Raw genomic sequence first — 18,876 nt, 5'->3', positions numbered from 1 at the left:
TAAAAATAAAAAACAAAAATAAGTACATTGCATAAGTATTCACACCCTTTTCTGGGACACTTGAAATTTAGCTCAGAAGCATTAGTTTTGCTTGTTAATGTTTCTACACTTCGAGTGGAGTTAACCTGTGCCAAATTCAATTGAATAAGTATGATTTGGAGTGGCACCTACCTCTCTATAAAGGGTGCAACAGCTGAAAATGCATATCAAAGTAAAAACCAAGACATGAGGTCAAAAGAACTGCCAGTAGAGCTTTGAGACAGGATTGTATCAAGGCACAGATCTGGGGAAGACTTCTGAAAAAAATCTGCTGTATTGAAGGTTCACAGAAGCATGTAGCCTCCATTAATCCTTAATAAAAGAGGTTTGAAACCACCAGATCTCTTACTTGAGCTGACCTCCTGTCCAAACTGAGCCATCGATGAGGAAGGGTCTTGGTTAGAGCGGTGACCAAGAAGCTGATGATCACTCTGGTTGAGCTCCATGATCATATATGGAGACGGGAGAAACTTACAGAAGGACAAACATCACTGCAACACTCCACCAATCTGGGCTTTATGGCTTAGTGGCCAGACTCAAGCCTTTGCTCAGTGAAGACACGTGGAAACTTGAAATATGCAAAAACATACTTCAACGAATCTTTCAAACTGTCAGAAACAAGATATTCTGGTCTGATGAATCTCAGATTCATGCATCATGTCTGGAGAAAAACAAGCACTGCTCAACACCTGTACAATACCGTCTTAACAGTAAAGTGTAGTGGAAACGGCATCATGATGTGGGGGTGTTTTTCAGCTTCAGGGACTGTACACAAAATACAGAGATAATGATCATGAAAACCTAGCCCAGAACATTCAGAACCTCGGACAGGGCAGAAGGTTCATTCTCCAACATGACAATGATCCTAAGCACACAACTAAAACAATGCAAGAGTGGCTTATGGACAACTCTGTCTATGTCCTTGAGTGGTCCAGCTAGTGCTTGAACCCAACTGAACATCTCTGTAGAAACCTGAAAATGTCTGTCTACTGATGATCTCCATCCAACCTGACAGAGTTTGAGAGGATCTGAGGAGAAGAATGACAGAAAATTGCCAAATGCAGATGTGTAAAGCTTTTCACATCATACCCAAAAGATTTGAGTCTGTAAAGGCGCTTTAACCATTTTCTGAGTTAAGGGTGTGAATACTTATGCAATGTACTTATTTTAGTTTTTCATTTGTAATAAATTTGCAAAGCTGTCAAAAATCAGTTTTTTGTTTTGTCATTATTGTGCATGGAGTGTAGATTAATGTAAAAAAATAATCATTTAAAGTAGTTTAAGATAAGGCAGCAGCATAACAAAATGTGAATAAAATGAAGGGGGTTGAACACTTTTGCAAGCCACTGTACATTTCTCCTTTTCAGTTTTTTATAATATTACTATTACTTAACTGCAGTTTGAAGCCTCTGAGTATGTTCATGTTATCATAACATTCGTATCATTCTGTATGAAGGTTATGCTCACATCAGAATTTTAGGGACTTTCCATTTGTAAAGATTAGTAGGATTTGTTTTAGTAAGAATGTTTGTTGTCTTTACTGTAAGAAGCCACAAAAAATCTTTTAGTCTTTATACAGGAAGACCAAATATGTCAGGGTTTTGTGGAACAACCCGCAGACAGAAGGATTTTATATGCCAAAAACAGAATATTAAAACCACTCGCATAACTACACATACACATTTGAATAATTGATTAAGAGATGAAAAGTGTTTTACTGAGATGAGTCAGTGAATGAGTCGGGACGCTGAGCTGTTGTCCCCTCAAGATGCTGAAACGAAACATCTTTCATTTAGTTTCACATGAACGCTATTATTTTAGCTGTTAAAGCTGCCTCAGAAAATCGAAGATACAACCACTCTAATTAAAATATTTTCTGCATGTGTGTCCTCAGTCTTGTTTTGTGTAAGTCTGATTTGTAGTCCTGTCTCTGTGGCCCCGCCCATATTTTGTTCACCTGTCTTGTCATCCCTGATAAGTCTGTGTGTGTACACAACACCTGTATTTCCTTTATTCTTTGTTTGGTCTTGCATTTGTTTGTGTGTTCGTGCGATCTCTGTGTTTTTGTTTCTCTTGTTTCCTTGTTTTGTGGGTTACTCTATTTGGATTATTAAAGGACATGTTGCACTTGGATCCAGCCTTTGCCCGTATGTGTTTTTTTCACCGTTATCCTGACACTATCAGGATTTGGTCATTAATGGGATGTAAATGTTTGATTCTCTCCCATATAAATTCCTAGTAACAGAAGAGAAGTGAGATTCAGATGCAGTGTCCTGATTTGTCCATGCACAGCACATTTAGCCACATAGTAGCCTATATTATTGAAAAAGCACATTTGAAACCTTCTCCTCACCAGACCTTGGTAAAACCACTTGCTTTGTCAAGCAGAGGGATCTGGTGAGGTTTTATTTGTGCTTTTTTCTATTCAGGAACAAGAGTAAAGATGCCTGGCTTCAGCTGATTTTAATGTGGCAAAGAGGAAATGAAGTGCCGAAATGAGCACCTCTCACAGCTGTTATCCAGTCATGGTTCCTTTTGAGGATGTGCTGTTTCAGGTGAGAAAAGCTTTGCAGGTTGGCCCTAGCCTCCTGTATGGACTCCTCGAGGAGCTGCATGAAGCCAGAGTCTTCTCCACGCCGTTCTACCGGTCTCTCTTCAAGGATGGAGGACAAAGTTTGGCCGAAATCCTTTTTAATGATGAAGAGGATCTGGCCAGGAGACTGTCTTTACCTATTTGGCAAAAATGGGATGTCAGCCAAGTCATCTTGGATTCGGCATTGAATATTGAGGAGGATTTAAGTGCATTTCTGAACAGTCCTGGTGAGTTCACATCTTTCAATGTTTTATGTCCACCACGTATGTGTAATGTAGTGTGTTTATGACTTTGTGTTGGGATGTAGCATTGTGTCATGGGATAATATTTGCTTTCCATTTGAAGTCAAATAGTGGTTAGTGTTGCTTTTGGCTTAAAAATAAATATACATTTAAGAAAATAATTTGGGGCCTTATTGGGGCGGAATACAAATGTTATATAGAGAAATAATTGGTGATGATAATAGATTTAGTGACGCTATGTCTGGTAAATATAATTCATATTGCAAATTATGATCAATATTTTCTTAGAACACAGAAAAAAATATTTATGCATACATGTCTTTTGCATTCGCATTAGCGGGAAACGCGTCCTTTACGGTCCGCCCCTGACCTTGAACATGTATTTATTTAGATCTCAGTGCCTTTCCCTTGATTAAAAGTAGCCAAAGAAACAGCAAGTACAGTGCTCCTGAATAATTATTATGCCTATGACATGACTGCGAGACACTGTAAATAGACAATACAAGGAATAAGGTTATGGTGTTTTTGGTGTTTTTATCATCACATCAGACCGGCATTCAAGACACATCAAAAACATCGGTCAAAAATTATTGGAATCTCATGAATTAAATACGTAGTTGAGTACCTCTCAAGAGTTAAATATTTTTTGTTTTTGGTTGGTTTTATAATTTCCTATAATTTCCAATCTTTATAGGCAGGCCATGACACTATCAGGTGTTATATAATACCAGCATGTAACACAAATGGATCAGGTTGACGATGGAAAACACCTGCCACTCCAGGGTGGTGCATTTCCCTGTAAGAGTCCCAAGCTGCTGAAAAAACAATCCTGGACAATCTTCAGTTTCAACAATGCAACTGGTTGGCATGCGTGTTAAAACCAGTTTTAAAAAAAAGTAAAAAATAGAAAGGACGGAGAAAAAAAATTATCTGGAGAGATGATTTCGGCATCATGTATGTGGTCAAAAACCGCAAGGCAGACTCTTCATCACCATCCTTTGCATCTCCATCACACCTGTCGACTTATTATATGTTTTAATATAAATAAAATCCCTTCAGTTATCATGGTTTGACTTTGGTATGCGGACGAACCAACTCCCATCTTATAGTGAAAGTAAAAGCAAGCGTTTAGGTTCAGTTTTGGTGTTGCCTTTGCCAAACAATGCTGCAGCTGCCTCTCGGTGTAATCTGAGGACAGGTCAAGCGTTTATTATAAAGCTTTTATTTTTATACATATTAACTTTCAATCTATGGAGTAATAACTTTAAATGAAGATGGAGCATTTCTGTGAAACAGGTAAAGACGCAGTTTAAATTATTTGACAATTTTATAATGCGTTTGCGCCATGCACGTTTTTCGGTCTGACGGTACATAAAGCTAATTAAACTCCATTAATAAACTATAGAAATTATCATTTGAATAGTCACGCGTTTTTAACACCAAAAAGCTGCTTTCCACTCGACTTCATTGTTTCAGAGAAAGTACGCGCGCTCTCGTCGGAGCTCACGTTCAAGCTATAAGTGCTACTATAAATTTGTCTCATTTATCATACAAATAATGTAATTAACTGCACTACTGTCTTACAACAGATGCTGAATCGCAAGATATGATAGATACCATAGATTCAGGGTTGGATCTACTACCTGGTGAGTGATAGGATACTTTACATTTTATGTGGCAAAATAGCAAATATGAAGTTATGAGGTAACCTACAGTAGGCTAAATTATATATTAGGCATATTTACTGTAACAAATGTACACATCTGATACTTCCGTAAAATACATGGTTGTTAGATTTATTATTACTATTTAAATATTATAATTCTTATTTAATCTATTTCCACAGACCAGCTTGTTTCTGACATTATTGACTCCATTCTAAGTGAAGACTATTTTGAAGACATTTTGGGTCAGTCTTTTTCCTATCAAAATACATCATTATACAACAATAGCATGTATATGTCAGATGCTTCTGTGGGCAGTTCTATATAAATTCCCTCCATGTGTCTCAGCAGATCCCAGTATCCTTGAAGATGATTTTAATTTTCCATGTAAGACCCCCTTTCAAACATTTATAATGTTTTAGTTTATTTATAATTATATTTAGTTAACCATAAATCACTAAATCTCTTGGCATTCATATTTTGAGGTATTTTTAAAAAGGTTAACCAATTTAAATTACACGTGATTTGACAACAAGGTTGATGATGTCATTAACATATTGTTTGGGATGGCGTCTCTCATATCTCCTTGACAAACAACAGGTGACGCAGACACAGCCTGCACACTGACATCAGAAAATGCTGCTATTTTAGACCAAAATATAACTAGAAAACGAAAAGGTAATTCTATTTCCTGTTAGATGCTTGCTTTATAAAAAATGAATTTAGTACTCTTTAAGTTACGTGTGTAATGTTTTATGGTGACAGGTAAAGATGCTTCCAAATCCAACAAAACCCCAACTAAACGCAACAGAAAAGGTAAGTCAAACATTAATAAATGATTCTCAAAGCTTTTGATGAAATATCTAGTAAGCACATGGCAGAACCAGCAATGTTTTTGCACCTCCATCTGTAATGAAAATCAAAATCGTATAAAAATGAATAAAAGGAAAGAATGACTTGATCATAATATTTATAGTAAATTTAGCCCTCAGAACATTGAAACCACAAGTGAAACTAAAAGTGGCAAAAAATATTAATTTGTCCACTGTAGCAACAGCGTGCCTTGAAAGTCCCCCTAACAGAAGTACTCCCACCATTGCCTCTGAGGGAAATTTCCACTCATTCAACTCATTCCAGCATGTATTACAACTGTCCAGCATCCCACCCATAACCAACATCACTGCCTTCGACAGCCCCCCTTTTCTATCCCCTAGTGGTGAGCATGACTATTTCGATTCATTTACTGTAGGCTATTCATAATATCTGTTTGAGACCAAACATTGTGTGCATTTGAATCCTTCAGGTGGTTCTGCGCTGCAAATCATCCAGACCTCCGGTTCCCTTGCGCGCCCATTGATCAGCACTGTGGTTCCATTTAGGCACACATATGTGATTGGTGAGTAATCTTCAGACTTGTTACCTCGCATGTTTCAGGGTAAAATTAAAACTATCTATGATTCATTCCCTTTCATCACTTTCTGTGATTGGTTGTCATCGCTCTTCTTATATCATGGATTTTCTACAATGTCTAGCTTTACTCTCACCAGACATATGACTGTAAAAAGCTACTTCTGCCTCTCAGTTAGATCCAGCTCCCACCCTCTTCTTAAAGGGGAAAGTTCACCCAAAAATGAAAATACCGTCATCATTTACTCACCCTTGAGTTGTTCCAAATCTGTATAAATGTCTTTGTTCTGATGGACACAGAGAAAGAGATTTGGGAGAATGCTTGTCACCAAACAGTTCTTGGCCACCATTGACTACCATAGAAAAAAAATGACAATAATAGTCAAAATTGCCCCAGAACTGTTTGCTTTCCTACATTCGGAAAATATCTTTTGTGTTCAATAGAACAAAGAAATGTATAAAGTAGGGCTGTCAACGTTAACGCGTTAACGCATGCGATTAATTTTTTCAAATTAACGCGTGAGAAAATATTTATCGCAATTAACGCAGCATCCGTTGGTTTTGACATCCTTTGTCTAGCGTTACATTATGTAATCAAGCTCTTATTCGTGTACAGGCTTTTAAACCAAGCGCGATTTGAAACAGTTGCTTTGACGCGTTCAATGGAGATAGATAGCTTCTAAACTGTGGGACGCGGCAAAACGCAACGCGAGGTCCAGTCTGGTGTAAACAGTCACCTGCTAAGGGCTGCGTCGGTGAATCTCTGTCAGACAGCGCATCCGTGTTAAGTTCTCTTTCGTGCTTGAATGGATAAAACCATACAAGATTATGTCAGAAAGCCCGTTTTGTCTAGCATTTTCTTAAGCACAGACTTCAAAGTGTAAAATAAAATCTTAAATGAATGCAAAGAGTTGTGAAAATGGGAGTGCGGTGACGGTCAGATCTGCGTACTGAGACAGCTCTTAAAGGGGACACGATCTTAAACGTGCTGCTGTGAATCCTGTCACTAATGTTAATCGAAGAACAAAATAAAAGAAGAAATCAATGTGATTTTGTAGCTTTAATGAGAATTCTTCTGCATTTAATTTATAATTTAGCATTAATAAAGACTGTAAAGTGTCCTTCAATTCCTGTATGTTTCCTACATGAGCTCTCAATTATACTGTTGAATGGCTATAATTCATGTTAAAATAATCTATTTAATAGAGACATCAGTTACAGTACTAATATCAAAATGCTAGCTTTCATAAAATGATGCTGTTAAATAAATATGTTATTTCTACATCAATTTGAAGATTAAATGTGAAATTATTAATATGTAAAAGTATATTTTAAAATATAATAGTTATGTGCGATTAATCGTGATTAATCACAGAAAAAATGTGTGATTAATCCGATTAATTTTTTTAATCGATTGACAGCACTAGAAAGCAATGGTGGCCAAGAACTGAATTACCAATGACATTTTTTAGCTGCTCACTTTGTCTTATGTAATGCTTGATGTCACGAATTGGCATGGAAAGAACCCAGATGCAGGCAGGCGTGAAGGGGTTAACAAAACAAGACTTTAATAAACAAACAAAAACCCACGATGGGGTGTAAAACAAAACCAGAACTAGATACACAGAAACAAAACAAGAACTCAAAACAAAACACTTCCCATGAGAGGGCAAAAAACTAAAAATCTAAAACGAGACAAGATATAATTACACGGCAGGGGAAGGTAGGGAAACACGAAAACACTCACACAGTCCAACAGGAGGGCAGGTAAGAACAGAGACAATACGTAGGTACAGGGTACACATACATACACACAATCCACAAGCACAGGACAATGACACATGGGGACTATTTAAAGGGAAGACAAACGAAGGATAAGGACACAGGGCAGGTGAGGGTAATCAAACACGGCCGGGAAACAATACAGGAAATGAGAGGGGCGGGGCTAAAGACGAGACACTGGAGAGAATGCATATTATTGTCAAAAGGACAATAATATGTTTCTCTCCACACATAACCAAAGTCTTTGTCATGACTCTGCCACAGGACCAAGAAAAACATGACTAAGTGAGGCAGAGCCATGACACTTGACCTAAGCCGAGCTTTTGATACAATTTCCCATCATTTTCTCATCTCTCACCATCATCTCTTCTTTTTGTGTCTCTGGCACTGCTCTATCGGGGTTTACATCTTATCTGTAATGTCTGCTGCCTCTCTGTGACATTATTTTCATGTCTTCCTCCAAGTCTCAACTTAAAACGTACCTCTTCCCACAGTATTTTAATTGCATGTCTGACTAGATTCTCTCTCTCTCTTTGTCTTCGTTCTATTTTTTGTATAGAGTGACCTTTTAAAGTTATTATTATACAACTGTTGCATAACCCTGCATGTCATTTTCATTGGTTTCAACTATATCTCCTTTTCCACATTGTATAGTGTCACCGCAACCTGTAAGTCCAGTGACTCAAATACTTCCTGTTTCACCTGGTAAGTTAAATGGCTCATTGCAAAAGGGTGGTGTCTCAAGAAAGACAATGCCTATTTAGATTAACAATGTTAATGGAAATTCCTTTATAAAGAATGATGTGTTAACTGCATCTTCCCTCTTACAGCTGTTGGCACAGTCGCTCCTCCAGAACTCACCGTTGCCGTGCTTCCAGTTGGCACATTATCAGACAGTGCAAGCAAGGGCTTGCCATCACACCCTGTAGATACTCTCTCTCCTACAAAAGGTATTTGAGGTCAACAACGTGTGTCTTGAGTTTGGCTTCATCCTTATGTTATTTTGATGCAAAAGAAACTACATTTCTTAAACAACGAATCTCCTTGGCAAACAATGTAATGTGCAGGAATGATTTTTAGTGCCTTGAACTTATTTAGAGTAGGTATTGTTACATAATTCATACACCCCCATGTCATTTCAAACCTGCTTACTTTCTTCCGCGGAACACAAAAGAAGATATTTTGAAGAATGTTGGTAACCGAACACTGGCGGTACGCATTGACTTGCATTGGTTTTGTGTCCATACAATAGAAGTGAATGGGTACCACCATTGTTCGGTTACTAACATTCTTCAAAATATCTTCTTTTATGTTATGCAGAAGAAAGAAAGTCATACAGGTTTGAAATTACAAGAGGGAGAGTAAATGATGACAGAATTTTCATTTTTGAGTAAAAGTTTCTTTAACTGTCCTGAGTAAAAGGTTTATCGCTGATATAGATGATTTTCACATCTTGTTTTATTGCTTAATGTTGTCTCTGCATGCACTAACAATTTATGGTGAGCGAATGAGTGCTTATTGGTTTGACACTTATATTGTTTTCTTTGTGTATTTTGCTAGTGGACAGTAGCAACACCTGTGTGTTAGCAGATGGAAAGCCACGGAAGAACATTGATTCCCCACCTCCCAAACCAGCCGCCAAAGTCCGTCCAGAGGCACCAAGTAAGCAAACGATTTTCTGACTGTGCTAACTGTGTGGGACCTTAATGAAGCCATTGTTGAAACACCACAAACGTTTGTTTTTCAGAATGTGTTAAGGATTTTATTCATCGTGCAAAGCCTTACATCAGGAATGTCTGCAGTGCTATGCGTGGGGGACTGGGAATGGAGTCGCACTACATCGACATGCATCTGATCCCGAGGAAACTCCTAATCAAATCTGGCAAGAATGCTAACAAGTGTCTGGAGAAAGAACTGGTTGTGCTCAGCGACTCAGAGCGAAAGAAGAGCCAGCTGGATAGAAGTCAAGTTTTCCAAAACAATCTTCCCAGACCAAAACACTCAATAGCAATCCTTGGAAAAACCGGAGTGGGAAAAACCGCGATGATTCAGCGGTTGTGCTTGGACTGGGCGAGCGGTAGCCTGTCTCAATTTCAGTTTGTGTTTTTGTTGGACTGTAAAAATTTGGACCTCAAGAAATCGAGCTACAGCTTAAAACATTTACTGTTTGATTTGTCTGTGTCTCCCCGCTGCGAGGAATCGGACGCTGTGTTCAAACACGTTCTCTCTTCTCCCGAAGACGTTCTCATTATTTTCGATAGCTTTGATGACATTAAAGACTTTGAGGGGCTCCTTCAGGCTCCCGCTAAATCACCCAAAGACACTAAATACACCGTCAAACAGTTGTTCTCAGGTCTGTTCCAGAAGGAAATTCTCCCGGGTTGCACGCTTCTCATCGCCACACGACCTAAAGAGGTTTTAAACCAGGTGCTGCGAAAAATGGACAGCCTTTTGGAGCTTTGTCACTTCTCCCCCGAGGACATAGAGCTCTACACGACCAAATATTTCAGGGACTCCTCCATCCAGGAGAAAGCGCTGCAAAAAATCCAAAATAAAAAATACATCTTTAGTATATGCTCCAACCCGCTGCTCTGCTGGACTACGTGTTTCCTTCTGGAGCATCAAGACGGCAACGGTGAAGCTTTACCTTCAACTCTCACAGAGTTGTATCAGAAAGTGACCTCCAAGCATTTGCAGCTGGCTAGCCGGGAAAACAGCTCATTATCTAACCCAAAACGGAAGGAAATCCCGCAATTGTGCAAAACCGCTTGGGAAGGATTCAAGAATCACAATACGCACATAAATATCGACGGTTCACCGGAGTTGGTGGACTACTGTCTCAAGAGTGGCATACTTGCGTCATACGGTCGAGAGAACCACTTTGAAGACCTTTACATTCAGAACCTTCTAGGTGCCTTGCACTCGGTACAATCCAAACAAGTGAATGAAAAAATGCTGTTGGCCCACAGCGTGGTCCAGCAGAAGAAACGGAAAGTTCAGGGGGAGTCGCAGGATGTGATGCAGAGCTTCGTCACGGGCCTGCTTTTCCAGAAGGCTCGACCTGATGGAGTTTCCATCCTGGATGGCAACGTTGACGTACAGGCCAAAAGGAAAGCTGTAGAAACCCATCTGCTGAACCTGAAGCTTAATGAATTGAATCCCGCCAGGCTGCTCGAACTCTTTCATTGCGTTTATGAGACCAGCAATGCCAAATTTGCCAGACTGCTGTTGAAGAAACTCCCCGACAATCTGTCGTTCTGTGGAACGCAGCTCTGCTCATCAGATGTGTATGTCATATGCCATCTTCTTCAACATTCTACCACATTGAAACGGACCTTCTCGATTAATCTGCAAGAAACATCAATTCCTATCAGTGACCTGAGAGAGCTGGTGGAGCTGAAATGTATAACGTCATTCTGGTGAGCATATACTGTACTTGAATTGTTTACTAATGTTTGACTGCATTGTTTTGTATTTATGTATTTGTTTTATAATTAGGGCACATACAGGGGACACCATTGCATTGTGGGAGGACTTACATCACAGCAACAATGAGTTGAACCTGAAAGGTGCCATTGAGAAATTCACCTTGAACCCACTGAAAGCAACACAAGGGCATCACATAGAGAACCTGCCTCTCCTTGTTCACATTCACAGAGAGAAGAAGTTACCAATGAGGTATAGAATCTGATATACTTCCGAGGAAATGTGTTTATTTCAAAGTAATTATGAGGAATTTAATTAAATGTAAAAGTGCTATTTATTTGTAACTAAGTGAATGCATTGAATCTGTTGGTCTTAAAATGATGCTGATGAGGATGATGAAGACTGTGCTTGTGTTTTAGTGATTTTGTGCCTACACTCAATGAAGGTGTACCAGCCCTCAGGCATCTTCAGAAACTAGAATTTGAGTAAGAAAATGTCATTTCTATGTTAATCGGCTTGACACTGTGCTTTCTTGTCTATGCATTGCTATGCAAGCGGAATTTCCTTTGATAATCTGCCGTTGTTTTGTACGGCAGGCTTGGAGTCCAAAATGGTCCTGAAATGTTTCCTAAACTTATAGAAGTCCTGCCTTCTTTGCAGTCTCTACAGCATCTGGAGTGAGTTGCCAAATAAATTCAGACCGAGTCTGCTGATACAGAAAACGGACTATTTGCTTTGTGTTTGTATAGGTTTGGATTGAAATGCAATGTTTTCTCCTCTAGTTTTTCTGTAGTTCTGGTTAATATGAATTGCTAGTGAATGCACATAAATCTATATTATAGATGCACTGCAGTTACTACAAAGATATCATTTTAATTTCTTTGACAGATTTACTATAAACAGCATAATGTTTTTTACTCTTTGCTTGTTGTCTTTAGCATTGAGAAAAACAAAATTGGCGACTCTGGAGCTGAGAAGCTTGCTGGTGTTCTGCACTTTCTGGCATCGTTGAAATGGTTAAAGTAAGTTTATTCTTTCAGGTTTCAGCATGTTTTACGGTCACACTTATTGTATTGTTGGACATTGTGTTCATTTAATAACTCAACTCTTTCTCCAGTCTGTCTCAGAACTGCATTGGAGATGCTGGAGTGAAGAAACTGGCTAAAGCTCTTGTAAGAGTCCCTTCATTACAGAGCCTCAGGTAAAATCACTCGCATGTGTGACATTTGTAGTACTATCACTGTATAAAGAATTTTGAATAATAAAACAATGATGCCATTTTTGTGTAGCCTGTATGGAAATCTTATTGCTGACAATGGAGCTGAAGAACTGGCATTAGTTTTACCAGATATGAAACTTCTGCAGGACCTGGAGTAAGTCATAGAGTTCAAATAAACCACATTAACATAATCATATAGGTTTAAAAGTACTTTTTAGACATGCTGTTTTTGTTCTCACTAATTATTTCTTGTTTGCATGATTATTTTCAGTGTGAAGTTTAACAAGTTCACAGACATAGGAGCTAAAAAGCTCAGCGCTGCTCTGAAAAACTGCACTGGCATGAAGTCTTTGGAGTGAGTCTTTGTTTTAAATAATGAGCATCTATTTTGCTTTTTTTTCCAAACGGTCTGATGGGCCAAGTGTTGGCATTTGTTGTGTTATACAACATTTGTAAAATGTATTTTTTTCATCCCATGCCAGGAAGTCACCTTTAGTTTGCTGACTGTGAAAAATGTTTTGCATAATTTTCGTAATAGTAAAATGATTTGTGAAACAGCTCGGAAAACAATGAACTGGTTAAAGAAATGTCTCAGACGCTAGCAACTTAAAATAAAGTCAAACATTTCAGCTATACTTTGGTGTCATGAAAGAGAGCTAACAAACAAAGACATAATAAAGGAAGCCATCTTTAAAAGTCAGGTGGTAGTTAATCTATCATTATTTATCTACATGATTTTAAAGATATGCAAATAATGTTGTTTTCCTTCTTCCTCCCAAGGCTGTGGAATAACTGCATTCCGTGGGGAGTTTTTGAACACCTTCATCAACAGGACCCACGGATTAGATCACTATGACGCACTTTTTAAAATAGCTGTATACTGAACACTTTTACGAGCAAGGTTTCTCCTTAAAAAACGTGATTCATAATAAGATTCGATACTTTATCAATATTTCTCAGCAAGAACACTAAACCTTTAAAAAAAAAAAGCTGTTTCATCTTGACAAAGTCACTTTATGTGTGATTAATGCATATTATGGCTGATTTGCACTTTCTAACATTTTCACACCATTTTTTTTTACAGTAAAAACATGTTTTTTAAGTCTCTGTGCGAATTGCATCATTTGCAGATACTTCTACAAAAGAATAAACGCCTTGGTTCAACAATTGTTCCTATTGCTGCTGTTTTCACATATTTTAAATAAAATGAACATTGTGTGACAGAAAAACTACAAAACGTCGAATGAATCATTTATTAAATATATATACTGTGCATAACTTTTATTTTCAGGTTCTTACAAAGATGCAGTTCATTAGACAGTCCTATTCCAGAGACCCTGTTTGTCTCAATGTATTGCTCATTAAAACTGTATTAAAGGGAACAAAAACATGCCAAAACAGAACATGTATGAGGGTGCTCTCTAAAGATACTCAAGGGTAATAACAACCACCTCGCAGGGCGAATACAGAATACCAAACTAAAAATAAATAGGCTAATGTATTATTTACATCCACAGTAAAGGGTGGAGCCTGAATTTGATCTCCAAAGAGACACTGGCCCAGCTGCTTCCCGAAAACCCCACATAGTCCCTTTAGCTTATCTGTTCCAAGTAAATATTCCATGTGGCACGATGGCTTGGTTGTAGGTCAGTACCCTGCACCTGGACAGCCTGCAGAAACACAACACTTAGTATTTGTTCATTTCTAAGTATGCAACATGATGTCAAAACTGGTTCCTTGAACTCTACTTACTTATTCACGAAAGTTACTCTTTTATGAGGTGACCTCTGCATCTTTTCCTGTGGTTCTTGAGTAACCAAATGGATAACCTCAATGGCTGCTTGCCCGCAAAAGCTTTGGTTGGGAATGTCAGTCATGATCAGATTATTCCAAATATCCTTCGAACACATCCAGCTCAGTGTCCGTGTCATAGGGGATGGAGGCTGGATCAGATAAGACTCCCAAATCCACCAGCGCCTGATCCATGTCCTCTGGCAGGAATACTATTCCTACATTAAGGACTATGTATTCCATTAAAAATGCATAGTAGAGAATCAAAACATTCACAAAAAACAGGCCGAGATAAAACATATATGGAAGCTTGTCAATCAACGATTCAACCGAATCTAACTGAGAATAAATTGATTGTGTCATAGAACCCCAAATATACGATGCTGACTGAGAGTGAATTCATTAAAGGCATTAAGCACGGTGTATATAAAACAGATCACCAAGCATTCATTTCATATTTAACTGTTGTGATGCAGGTTTGTTTAACTCTCTTCTTCAGTTAAATTTCTCTTGCAACGTATGTTTTACTATATACGCTAGTGTTTTCAGTCATGCCTTAATGTCATTTACAAGTTCGTATGAAAAAAGTCTCAGACATCTGTCACAGTATCTTTTGTAACGTTAATATTTTCATCAAGCCACGCGACGCGCCTCGAAGTCAAGCTGACGATGCAGTCTGCGGGGCTTTCCTTTGATGCTCCTGAAGGAAAAAGATCAGTTTTAAAACATAAAATAACGGATGAATGTCCATTAAGAGCTCAGTGTGCTGTCGAACACCAAATACAAAACACACTCTTTCCGATTCGTTGTGTACTTCGAACATCCATCAGCCCGTTGTACTATGAAACACTCGATGTATGTGCGACTCTTTGGCATCAGGACACAAACATATAGCACCCTGATGGTATAAACAATGCAGAACTCTAGCAAGTCATCTCCGAAGGTAAATAACGCGTGAAAAACAAAAACAAACGTCGCTTTCTGATGACGCCCACAAAACGTTGCACGCACGCTGCGTTTGGGAAATTGAGTTCAAACAGAGTGACGATGTCGTTTAGACTCATTCTACGACTTTCTTCTTCGAACTACAAATCCCATGTTGGTACGCGGCTGGTGGAATTGGCTGTCATGAACGCTAGGTCGACAGGTATGTTTTCATGTGAGGTTTCTGGGCCTTCACTTCGGCGGATATGGATCCATTCGCCTAGCCATTTTTGTTGAAAACATAGATATTGCGATATAAACGCAGTTGAAAACATGTTCGGCCGTTCGAGGAGCTGGGTCGGAGGACAGGGGAAGTCCAAAAACATTCACTCTTTGGACCATTTAAAGTAAGTTGTCATGCACCGTTTGCAGCTAATTCGTTAGCCTGCTCAGCTCGTGCAGTTACATTACAAGACTATAAACGGGTCAGTGTTTGTTATTGATGTGGAAAATCAGTCATTATGGCTTTACGCAGTTGAACGATTAATATTTCGTTGTTGCTGTTACGATGTTAATGAACACATAGGTGAAAAGCACTGCGTAAAGATGTGAGGCTATGTTTCAGAAACGAATAAGCTGCCTATTAAGACAACATTTTTATAACGTAAAAAATATAACGTTGCCTTAATGATGAAGTGCTGCATACGTAGAGCGCTCACAGGGTATTAACGTTACGCCTTAAGCGTTATTTGCAGTATGTCAGGTTACGCTTGGTTAAACCTGTTTGAAAATTAACCTTGGTTGTACTACAGTAACCATAGTTTTTCCAAAGATATTTGTAGTATATACATAGTAAACACATTTACCATGGTGTCACTGCAGTAACCATAAGTTACCAATATTTTCGTAGTAACATTGTGTTTACTACATAAATACATGTACTATAGTTTATATGCCATAGTTTCTACAGTTTTGGTGTAATAAAATGATGATTAATTTTTTAAGGACGTTAAGTCTAAAATATATTTACAACTGTATCTAATCCTTTTAAAGTAAAGTGAATTGCTTTTGCAGTATACACATTTTTAAAGGCTTCATAACCCTATTATAGGGTTTTATAAGATTGTGACATTCAACTCTGTACTAAGTTTGTTCATTTTTAGGTATATGTACCATGTTCTTACGAAGAACACAACAGTGACTGATCACAACAGAAACCTACTGGTGGAAACCATCCGCTCCATTACCGAGATTCTTATCTGGGGAGATCAGAATGACAGCTCTGTGTTTGAGTGAGTTTCATCTGTATTTGCACGTTAAGATTAAGTTGTCATGTCGCCAATATAATAGCATGATATGATAATGTTAGTGACCAACTTAAAGCAATCTACCTTTTCTTTGTAGCTTCTTTTTGGAGAAGAACATGTTTGCATTTTTTCTCAACATACTGCGGCAGAAATCCGGGCGCTATGTGTGTGTCCAGCTTCTCCAAACGCTTAACATTCTTTTTGAGAACATAAGTCATGAGACTTCTCTCTGTGAGTATACCTGAACAAATTTCAAATGTTATGCATTTCTATTGATATAAATGCAAGTCGATTTGGATATATTTATGTCTAAACATTTAATATGCGTTTACTTTTTCCTAGATTACTTGCTCTCCAATAATCATGTCAATTCCATCATTGTGCATAAATTCGACTTCTCTGATGAGGAAATCATGGCCTACTATATCTCCTTTTTGAAGACTTTGTCTTTGAAACTCAACAACCATACAGTGCACTTCTTCTACAATGAGGTGAGGTGTTTTTGCAGGGGCAACTGTCGTTTTGAAATGACATTGCAGTTGGCATACTCGGAACTTTTGGTAGGGGCCTTGCTTGCATTCTGTGTGCAGTAGACTTCAGTACATTTCCAGGAAGATGTTACAGCTCACAGTGACTTTGTAGAACTGAGTTTCCTGTTTTTCATGCATCTCAAGTGTTGTGAGCAATTATGCTCTTTCATTTTGTATGTATGCAATCCATCTGTAAGTTTACAACTGTTTTATGAGAACTTCAAGTTAAAATAAACATAAACAACATGTTTTCAGGGCTTCTGTGAATAGGGGGAAGTTATTGGTGTACTGTAAATGGTTGTACTTATATCGCCATGTGTTCTTTATTCCATGGCACCTTTGATGGTTGTTAGTCATTGGTGTCAGGAATAGAGAGGGCCTGGATGGAAGGATTTGCTTTATGAGAGATCTGGTGCTGCAGTATTCATTGATTCACCCGCACTGATTGAATATAGGACGTATGTTATAGACAAGGTTTTTTTAAACTCATTTTATTACATCAGCAAATAGAATATAAACTCGGGTCAGTGTAACTACATGAGACAAATGTAGTGCATTTTATGGCCACGTACACATCAAAATATTGGGAGTGACAATTGCATTGAATTTCGAAAATGAGTCATTTAAGTAATTGTTTTGTGTGCAAACTGAATACAGGAGTCACTCCTAACCTGCTCTAAATATAGCGTTCCACAGAAAACAATTCGTTATTTAGTTGGGTTCTGTTCAGACTTTGTAATGTAAATCCAATTGCCACTACCTTAACTTAAAAAAAAAAATGGTTGTAGAATGTTGTTGTCTAAATTCGGAAATGCTCATCTACTCTGCTGATGTCCTCAAATAATAAAAAAGAAATTAAATTTACAGATTTCCTTTAGATTAAAGTTCAGGCAGGGACAATTTCAAGCTATTATCATGAGCATAAGTTTGTATTTATTAAGAAATGCTTACTTCTCTCTGTTTGGTGAGACATGCCTGTATTGAATTATTTTATGGGTCATGCTTTATTGTGGATGCTTGATCGGGGACCAATCAGTGACCAAGCATTAATAGTTTTATAAAAAAAAGCGGATTTGTTTTAGTTTAAACCAAAATAACCACTAGTTGCAGCTCTCAGCTCTCTCTCGGAGCGAATCCTCCTTGTTGACGGCCTCGCTCTCTGTCTCCCATGCTTCCAGCACACTAATGATTTTGCCCTGTACACGGAGGCCATTAAGTTTTTCAACCACCCAGAGAGCATGGTCAGGATCGCAGTCAGGACCATCACGCTCAATGTGTACAAAGGTGAGTAGATCGCTAACTCCACACCGTTGTGGCCGATCGAGCCTTCTCTCTGCTGTCAATCGCTCTGTCATGCCTCTGATGCATGGGCATGCTGACTCTGCTCTCCGCCATCTCTAAGTAACATGCATTTGCATTTAGTGATCAGTGCAGCCTGATGACACACTGGGCTTTCTCTTCAGTATGCTCTAATGCATTTCTATTTAGGGAAGAAATCAAAAGGCTCTCTGTGATCTTTTTTCGAAGCTGTTCTTTGGCTTGAGCTTACACTGTACTGTACCCTTTCCTTTCTTGAATAACTGAGCTCTTAACATTTCCTATCTGCTTTATGCTTGCCCTTGAATGCTTGCGGTTTGTCCTGTAGCTGTTCAATTGATCCCTGTAGAGATGTGTTTGAAGTGATAAATCGTAAATGTGCAAATTGTGCTTGTTGCCTTATTGTACATACAGCGGGCCACTTTCCACACTAGGCTACACAAAACAATGGATTAACGTGATTGCATTGAATAACAAAATGTCATGTGCAAACAAATGATGGTAGATCATTTCTCAGAACTAACTTCACTTTTCTTGTCCAAAAGGTCATTTTTAGTGTAATATATATGTTCACACATGGCACCACATGAGGTATGCACATTTTTAACTCACTTTGACAACTGGAAAGCTACTGT

The 18,876-nt window shown here is 38.3% G+C and overlaps 2 protein-coding genes and 1 long non-coding RNA gene across 7 annotated transcripts in view; 2 read left to right on the top strand and 1 right to left on the bottom strand.

Annotated features, from left to right (window-relative positions):
• Positions 1-1,351: 1,351 nt before the first annotated feature.
• Positions 1,352-13,585, top strand: ciita (class II, major histocompatibility complex, transactivator). Of its 4 annotated transcripts, none has more exons than XM_057346457.1 (20): positions 1,352-2,859; positions 4,464-4,520; positions 4,721-4,783; positions 4,890-4,925; positions 5,139-5,216; positions 5,304-5,354; positions 5,590-5,754; positions 5,842-5,934; positions 8,382-8,432; positions 8,558-8,677; positions 9,288-9,389; positions 9,475-11,146; positions 11,226-11,405; positions 11,573-11,638; positions 11,750-11,830; positions 12,092-12,175; positions 12,271-12,354; positions 12,443-12,526; positions 12,644-12,727; positions 13,153-13,584. In XM_057346457.1, the coding sequence occupies exons 1-20, from the start codon at positions 2,535-2,537 to the stop codon at positions 13,226-13,228; spliced, it is 3,552 nt and encodes a 1,183-aa protein (XP_057202440.1). In that variant the 5' UTR covers positions 1,352-2,534; the 3' UTR covers positions 13,229-13,584. The 4 variants fall into 4 exon arrangements, with proteins under 4 accessions (XP_057202440.1, XP_057202439.1, XP_057202441.1 ...); XM_057346456.1 differs by having other exon boundaries at positions 4,887-4,925; XM_057346459.1 differs by lacking the exon at positions 1,352-2,859 and adding an exon at positions 2,913-4,170 and having other exon boundaries at positions 4,887-4,925; positions 13,153-13,581.
• Positions 13,586-13,611: 26 nt separating this feature from the next.
• On the bottom strand, positions 13,612-14,250 carry LOC130561852 (uncharacterized). Its single transcript, XR_008963865.1, has 2 exons — positions 14,125-14,250; positions 13,612-14,042 (listed from the first exon to the last, which is right to left on the bottom strand). It is a non-coding gene; the product is annotated as an uncharacterized LOC130561852 (long non-coding RNA).
• A 1,052-nt stretch (positions 14,251-15,302) lies between these two features.
• Positions 15,303-18,876, top strand: part of clec16a (C-type lectin domain containing 16A) — a 41,232-nt gene continuing 37,658 nt past the window's right edge. For both annotated transcript variants that reach the window (XM_057345427.1, XM_057345426.1), the window contains exons 1-5: positions 15,303-15,494; positions 16,251-16,379; positions 16,492-16,625; positions 16,737-16,885; positions 18,103-18,208. In XM_057345427.1, coding sequence (XP_057201410.1) covers positions 15,421-15,494; positions 16,251-16,379; positions 16,492-16,625; positions 16,737-16,885; positions 18,103-18,208 — 592 coding nt within the window. In that variant the 5' untranslated portion in view covers positions 15,303-15,420. The remainder of the gene's footprint in view (positions 15,495-16,250; positions 16,380-16,491; positions 16,626-16,736; positions 16,886-18,102; positions 18,209-18,876) is intronic.

This window comes from Triplophysa rosa, linkage group LG11 (assembly GCF_024868665.1).
Source record: "Triplophysa rosa linkage group LG11, Trosa_1v2, whole genome shotgun sequence".
Classification (NCBI taxonomy): Eukaryota; Metazoa; Chordata; class Actinopteri; order Cypriniformes; family Nemacheilidae; genus Triplophysa; species Triplophysa rosa.
Note: the sequence above shows the minus strand (reverse complement) of the source record. Positions and strands in the feature narration are given on the sequence as shown.

Excerpts from the sequence above, each read along its gene's own strand:
- ciita (XM_057346456.1), top strand. The coding sequence starts at position 2,535 with ATGAGCACCTCTCACAGCTGTTATCCAGTCATGGTTCCTTTTGAGGAT. Across the intron at positions 5,355-5,589 it reads AACTAAACGCAACAGAAAAG|CAACAGCGTGCCTTGAAAGT; the intron begins GTAAGTCAAACA and ends TGTCCACTGTAG. Across the intron at positions 5,935-8,381 it reads TAGGCACACATATGTGATTG|TGTCACCGCAACCTGTAAGT; the intron begins GTGAGTAATCTT and ends CACATTGTATAG.